Here is a 6,481-nt window from a genome sequence, read left to right as displayed (position 1 = left end):
GTGGTGCTGAACCCGCGCCGCTCTCCCGCCCAGCCCTGGGCAGCCTGCACGGGGTTGCTCCCCCCGGGTCCCCTCTCGCCTTCTCCCCCGCCCCAATGCAGCTGAAAAGAGGGACCCCCACAGTCTCTAGGCTGTGGCCAGAGTTTACTTTCTGCTGGTCCCGAGGTGACTTCACATCCCTTCTCTCCAGCCTGTCTCCGAGCCTTGGCACGGACCGCAGACACTTTTGCATCCGGCTCTCGGGGCCGCTTTCTTTTTCAAAGCGCTTTGCGAAGTACGGCTGAGCAACTTGTGTACAGCGTCTTATCCACTTGGTTCTGCTGAAACGTAAATGCCCCTGTCCGACCCCGCTACTGGCAGGGGGGTGCTGGATTGGGAAACAAAACCACTGAGGCTTTAGGTTCGCTTGAAGCCGTGAACCCCCACGCTGTGCAAAGCTTCTGGTAGCTTTTCTGGAGTCTCTCATTCAGCTTTTCCCACCCACCCCCTTTTTTTTTTCTCTCCACGTGAGTGCTTCTGACAGCTGGAGAGGTGTCAAGGTGTGCGGGTAGCTCCTTACTGGAGAGGTGTCAAGGTGTGCGGGTAGCTCCTTACTGGAGGGGTGTCAAGGTGTGCGGGTAGCTCCTTACTGGAGAGGTGTCAAGGTGTGCAGGAAGCTCCCTCCTCTTGCTTTCTCAGCGTGGACTGGACTACAACACGCATCTCTCGCTGCATTGAATGGACTCAAGGCAGGAAAACCCAAAGTCATGGAGCTGCTAGTGTCTGGGGTGGGGTGGGGGGAAACCCTTTAAAGACAAAGCCAGACCTCCTGCTGTCTCTGATCACTAAAGGAGGCTGAGTACTGTTTTCAAGAGGCCAACAAAACGCTTCTTTTTAACACCGCTTCCCACTTCTGGCTGCCCTGCACTGAGGGCCTGAGACTGTGACAGCCCGGAGATCCCACAGCCGTCGAGATATCTCCACCTCCAAACCGCCAAGAAGTACAAGTTGGCCAAAGTCTAGAAATATTTCAAGACGGTTGGAGGGTTGAAGCATGGCACCAACCAGTGAATAGTAAAATTATGTTTACATCAGGACTCTTCTTTTCCTTACTGTACTATTAAAAATAAATGAAGACTCAAGGAACAGGTATTTCCACCCTATTAAATATATATGTGCCCATGGCACAATTAATATTTACTGTCTAGCTTGTAGGAGTTTAAATCACTTAACGTCTCTGGGCTTAGGTTTATCCTCCTGTGCCGTACACCGGTAGTATGTGCTGCAGAAACGGTCTTGGAGAGAGGAACCTGGGTGAGTGTCTGTTTGCGAAGTAATTCCAGCTCCCCCGGAGAAAGTGCAGTGTCAGTAATACTCGACTGAATTTAGCCGGCCTCGTGGTCCTGAGCCTGCATGTCTGAGCTAGAAGGTTGGGCTGCAGTGTCTGCCTGGGAGATGTGTGGTCTACATTTAGAGAGAGGAGGTTTCTTATCGTGTTTGGCTTAACATGAGTTCGTCGAAGTGCCTCCTCTTTTAGTGGGAGTCCTGAATGTCCTGCTCTTCGCTGCGGTTATGCTGACAGCCGCTGAACTGTTCCTCTCGCTTGCTTCCTGCTCTTGTGTAACCGGGAGCCGTGTGGCGAGTGTCACCGTACCGGGGGCCTGATCTCGCAGCTCTGGTTTCAGTGGGACACTTGCCTGAGCAAGAACTGCTGAATCCACTCGTAAATGAATATTCACCTGCGAGCAACCACCATTCAGACTTACCCTTCTGTTCCTCTTGCTTTGGGATGCTTATGGAAGGAGTGGAGGGTTGCTTGGAGACAAAATAGGTTGTACAAAACCAGCGGATATATGTTGTCTATTGATCTGTTTTAATAGTGTCTAGTCCCCATTGGGCAGGGCCAAAGCCCATATGAAGAAGGACCTATTTTATCTTAAAGTGGGTGCAGGATGGTGTAGTGTCCAGATGCTCATACCACTGCAAACTGAGGGAATTAATACCTGCTTTCATCAACGACGATTGGAGTTTGCCCAATTACTTCCCTTGGCGAAGGGTCGGTTCCTACATGCGTCCATAGAGCCCACTCCATCATGCGTCCAGCCACCTGCTTACAATTCAAACCATTTTGGTAGGAGCAAGCTAGTCCTCGCAGTGAAACGTTCCTCTTTGTAATTGAGTTGCTTTGATGCCCTCTGGACAAATCTATTAAACTTGATGTAGCCTTGTTGGGTTTTTTTTTTTTTTTTCGTGTTGCAAGGCACTGGGGATGGAAGAAAGATTTGGCAGGATCAAAACATTGTTAATAGGGAGGCCGTGCTTCCTGCTGGAAAACCCTGCCCCCCACCCCTCCCCGCCTGCTGCAACTTCAGTGACACCTAGTTCAAGGAGGCTGCTCGGAATACGAATAGCGCTTGAGATTAAAAGTCATAAGCGAAGAGGGGGTGTTAGCTGTCTGGACTCCAAAGGCCAGGAATGATAATAAGGCCTACTCTGCCTTCTCTGGGCAGGGGCATAAAAGCAGATCCCTTAATTAGATGGAGAGCAGGCAGCGGCGCTGGTGGGACCGTGGTTTAGCCGGCAAGGGCTCACCGAGGGCAGGCTCCCGGGAGCCGGCCGCAGTCTGCCCGCTCTGTTCTTCCCAGCTGATCCCATGGAGGGTCTGACTCTGAACAACGGGGGCAAATGTCAGAAACTCCAAGTGTTCAAGGCCTTTCTGTTCAGTTGCTCCTCCTGCACCCGGGCACGGAGCACTCTTGCTAACACGGACCAGGCTGTCATGGGTTTATCCTGCTGTCCCGGCTCGCGGGATGGATGTCTCCCACTTTAAGGCTTCTGAGATTCCCAGGGGTTTGTGAAACCACAGGTCCGGAACCACAAAAAACAATCGCTCCATTTCCCCCCTGAAATATATGTAATCTCTTCCTCCATATCTAGCCCGATCCTGCCCCCCGCCCTAGGTGGAGAATCGCCCCCAATACTTTCTCCGAAAGTTGAAAGAAAAGGGAACATTTCCTTAGCGGATTTTAGGCAATGCCAATGCTCAGCGCACGCAGCGATCCCTCCAAGTTGGCACATCAGCTCCCCTCAGGTGGAGTAGGGACATGGCGAAGCCTAGGGTGACAGCCTTTCCTTCCTTGGAAATCTCTGACTGGACAAATAGGGTGAACTTCAGCAACTAGTCCTTCCAGGGACTTGGCCATAGACTGCCAGAGCCAAAAGGTGACAGTGACCTGATTTGCCTTGGTCCCAAAAAAAGAGCCCCAGCCCGTGCAGAGGTGAAGTCAGGTCTGAGAGGACAAGAAATAACAGAATTTGCCCCCGGGGCCATTTCTTGTCTCCTGAAACGCAGGCGACGACACTTAGTGCACGTGGGCAGGAGCCCAGCGCTGGGGCGCACCAGGCGCGGCGCCCGTCTACAGGTGTCTGCCCGCTCCCGAGCCGGAGCGCTGATCCTCCCCCCGCCTGCTTTGCTCGGTTTCTCGGCCTGCTGGCTCCAGCCCTCCGCACGCACTGCACCCCGCCGTAGCTTTTAGCCAGGCTGCTGCTGTACCTGGTATCACATCCATTATTGATGTCTCTCCTTGTGTTGCAGTGCTTCTAGGATTGGAAAAGTAAGTTTGGAAACCGCTGACTTGACATGGCAGGACGCTCCACTTAGCAGAGCCCTTCCTCCGGCGAGCGCTGGGAGAGGGGGGAGCTGCACGATCCCAGACCAGCAGAGAGGTGCTAGGGCGATTCACAGAGCCCATGTGCGAGGGCTGGTTGAAGCCAAGGCGATTGATTGGCCACTGGGTCCCGTGGGGACAAGACCAGGCCCTGCACTTCACTCCTTACACACAGACGTGACTAGTTCAGCCCCCGGAGGGAGGCACAGGGGGGTGCTCGCCCGCCGTCCTCGTGGGCATGGTGTGAGGGCTGCGTGGGGCGGGGACGTGGCCCCACCGGGTTGTCTTGTCTCTCCCAGTTTTCGCAGGAGTCCTTGTGATGGCCGGGAAAGGCGAATTCCCTTCGCCAGCCACCTCTCCCTGCACTGAGCCCTCTGCTGCCGGCCTGGCCAGGACCCCCCAGCCCAAAGAGCATCGGAATGGGCATGTTCTGTTGCCTTCCATTTTACTTCGCATTAAAAATACGAGCAAAGCATTTATTTGGGGGCGGGGGGGAGCTTCAGGTGACACCTGCCTTCAAACCCAGCCCCGTGGAGAACCCCGATGCCTCCCTCCTTCCCATGGCCGGACCCTGGCACAGGCATCTGAGCTCCTAAGTGCCTTGGACTGCCAGGGCTACTTTCCTCGTCTCCTTCTCGTGCAGCGCCTGCGCACAGCGCGCTCGTCCCGTTCCTGGCAGGCTGCTTGTAAGATGAGTGAAGAAGCAGGTGGGGGGAACGAGAGAGGGAGAGGGAGAGGGAGAGAGAGGGAGAGGGAAGCTCTGTCATTGAAAATAGCTCACTTTGACAGGAGCAAGCCAGAGAGACAACCCTGAATCTATGTCAGGGGCTGCCTACCTGCAAGGTGTGCAAAGATGATGGCCATGAACGCCAAGCAGCCGTTCACTATGCACGCCGCCCTCCAGGAGCCCAAGTACTCCAGCTTGCACTCCAGTTCAGAGGCGATGCGCAGAGTTTGCCTTCCAGCCCCGCAGGTATGTAGATTAAGCATAATTACTGCTTTAAGGCACATTTTTTGACAGGCACTTGCTTAATGTTTTTTTCATGTCGCCAGAACAATCGCATATCTCTGAACCTCTCTCTCTCTCTCTCTCCCCCTCTCCCCTCTCTCACTCTTGTCTCTGATCCACATGTCTATTCAAGCAAAGCTTCTGCCTTCATATTAATTTTTATGACCTGAGCTTTGAGGAGGAATCTCTGTGCTTGGAAATGTTTTTTAATCCTGAGTTGACAGTATTCCCCACTGACTCCAATATGCGCATTCTTGCTTGCAGCTCCAGGGCAATATATTTGGAAGCTTTGATGAGAGTCTGCTGGCCCGTGCAGAAGCTCTGGCGGCTGTTGATATTGTCTCCCACGGCAAGAGCCATCCTTTCAAGCCCGACGCGACCTACCATACCATGAGCAGTGTCCCATGCACGTCTACCTCCTCCACAGTGCCCATCTCGCATCCCTCGGCCCTCACCTCGCACCCGCACCACTCCGTGCACCAAGGCTTGGATGGAGACCTCCTGGACCACATTTCCCCCACGCTGACCGTGAGCGGCATGGGGGCCCCCGACCACACGGTGATGTCCGCCCAGATCCACCCGCACCACCTGGGAGCCATGGGGCACCTGCACCAAGCCATGGGCATGGGGCACCCCCACCCGGTCTCGACCCACAACGGCATGCCCTGCATCAACGACGTGGAGTCGGATCCCAGGGAGCTGGAGGCTTTCGCCGAGCGGTTCCAGCAGCGGAGGATCAAGCTGGGGGTGACCCAGGCGGACGTGGGGGCGGCCCTGGCCAACCTCAAGATCCCGGGCGTGGGCTCGCTCAGCCAGAGCACGATCTGCAGGTTCGAGTCCCTCACCCTGTCCCACAACAACATGATCGCCCTGAAGCCCGTGCTGCAAGCCTGGCTGGAGGAGGCTGAAGCTGCCTACCGGGAGAAAAACACCAAGCCCGAGCTGTTCAACGGCAGCGAGAGGAAGCGCAAGCGGACCTCCATCGCCGCCCCGGAGAAGCGCTCCTTGGAAGCCTACTTTGCCATCCAGCCCCGACCCTCGTCCGAGAAGATCGCGGCCATCGCAGAGAAACTGGACCTGAAAAAAAACGTGGTGCGGGTTTGGTTCTGCAACCAGAGACAGAAACAGAAGCGCATGAAGTACTCGGCGGTGCACTGACTGGCCCGGGGCGAGGGGCCGGGGCAGGGCTGGACTCTTGTGCACTGGGTGCTCGGCAGGAGCAGGGATCTCCGCTCCGACCCACCGACCCACAAATCATCGACTTCGCATCCAGCTGATCTCCCCCCGCCTTGCGCTCCTCGTTTCTTGTTGACAGCAAAACTAACACAAAAAAAGCAACCTCCAAAGACCCGTGTCTGGCCGCCCCGCGGTTGTTGGCGGTGTCTCTTGTGCACTAGGGTGTCACTTTCGGGGCAGGTTGGGGTGGGGGTGGGGGGCGTTTGGTTTCTCCAACTGCGTCGCAATAAGAAATGAAAGGCTAGGGGGAAGGTTTATGGAAATGTGAGAATTATATTTGGAAAGGAGAGAGGCTATTTTCAGAAAGTCCCGGTTGCACCCGAGGTAAATTCGGCTCCGCCGTCTGCTCGGTCCGGCTCTCCTGGTTGTAACCGTCTGTCGCCCGGGGTCCGACACCAATCCTTTTCTACTCCAGCGCTTTGGGCCAGGGAAAGCAAATGAAACCTGTTTTTACTCAGCGACATACTTGGGCTGCTCTTTCTATGATTTTTCTTCCAAGCACACACACACACACACACACACCAACACTCTCTCACTAGCTAGATTTGTAGGGATTTTTTCAAGTCACTCCTTGAGTTGTTTCCTTGCT

At 55.0% G+C, this 6,481-nt stretch overlaps 1 protein-coding gene across 1 annotated transcript; it reads left to right on the top strand.

Annotated features, from left to right (window-relative positions):
* The first annotated feature begins 4,500 nt into the window (after window positions 1-4,500).
* POU4F3 (POU class 4 homeobox 3) lies at window positions 4,501-5,861 on the top strand. Its single transcript, XM_006028169.1, has 2 exons — window positions 4,501-4,620; window positions 4,921-5,861. The coding sequence occupies exons 1-2, from the start codon at window positions 4,501-4,503 to the stop codon at window positions 5,812-5,814; spliced, it is 1,014 nt and encodes a 337-aa protein (XP_006028231.1). The 3' UTR covers window positions 5,815-5,861.
* Window positions 5,862-6,481: the final 620 nt, after the last annotated feature.

The sequence above is a fragment of the Alligator sinensis genome, unplaced genomic scaffold (genome assembly GCF_000455745.1).
Source record: "Alligator sinensis unplaced genomic scaffold, ASM45574v1 scaffold135_1, whole genome shotgun sequence".
Taxonomy (NCBI): domain Eukaryota; kingdom Metazoa; phylum Chordata; order Crocodylia; family Alligatoridae; genus Alligator; species Alligator sinensis.
This window is presented reverse-complemented; position numbering and strand designations above follow the sequence as displayed.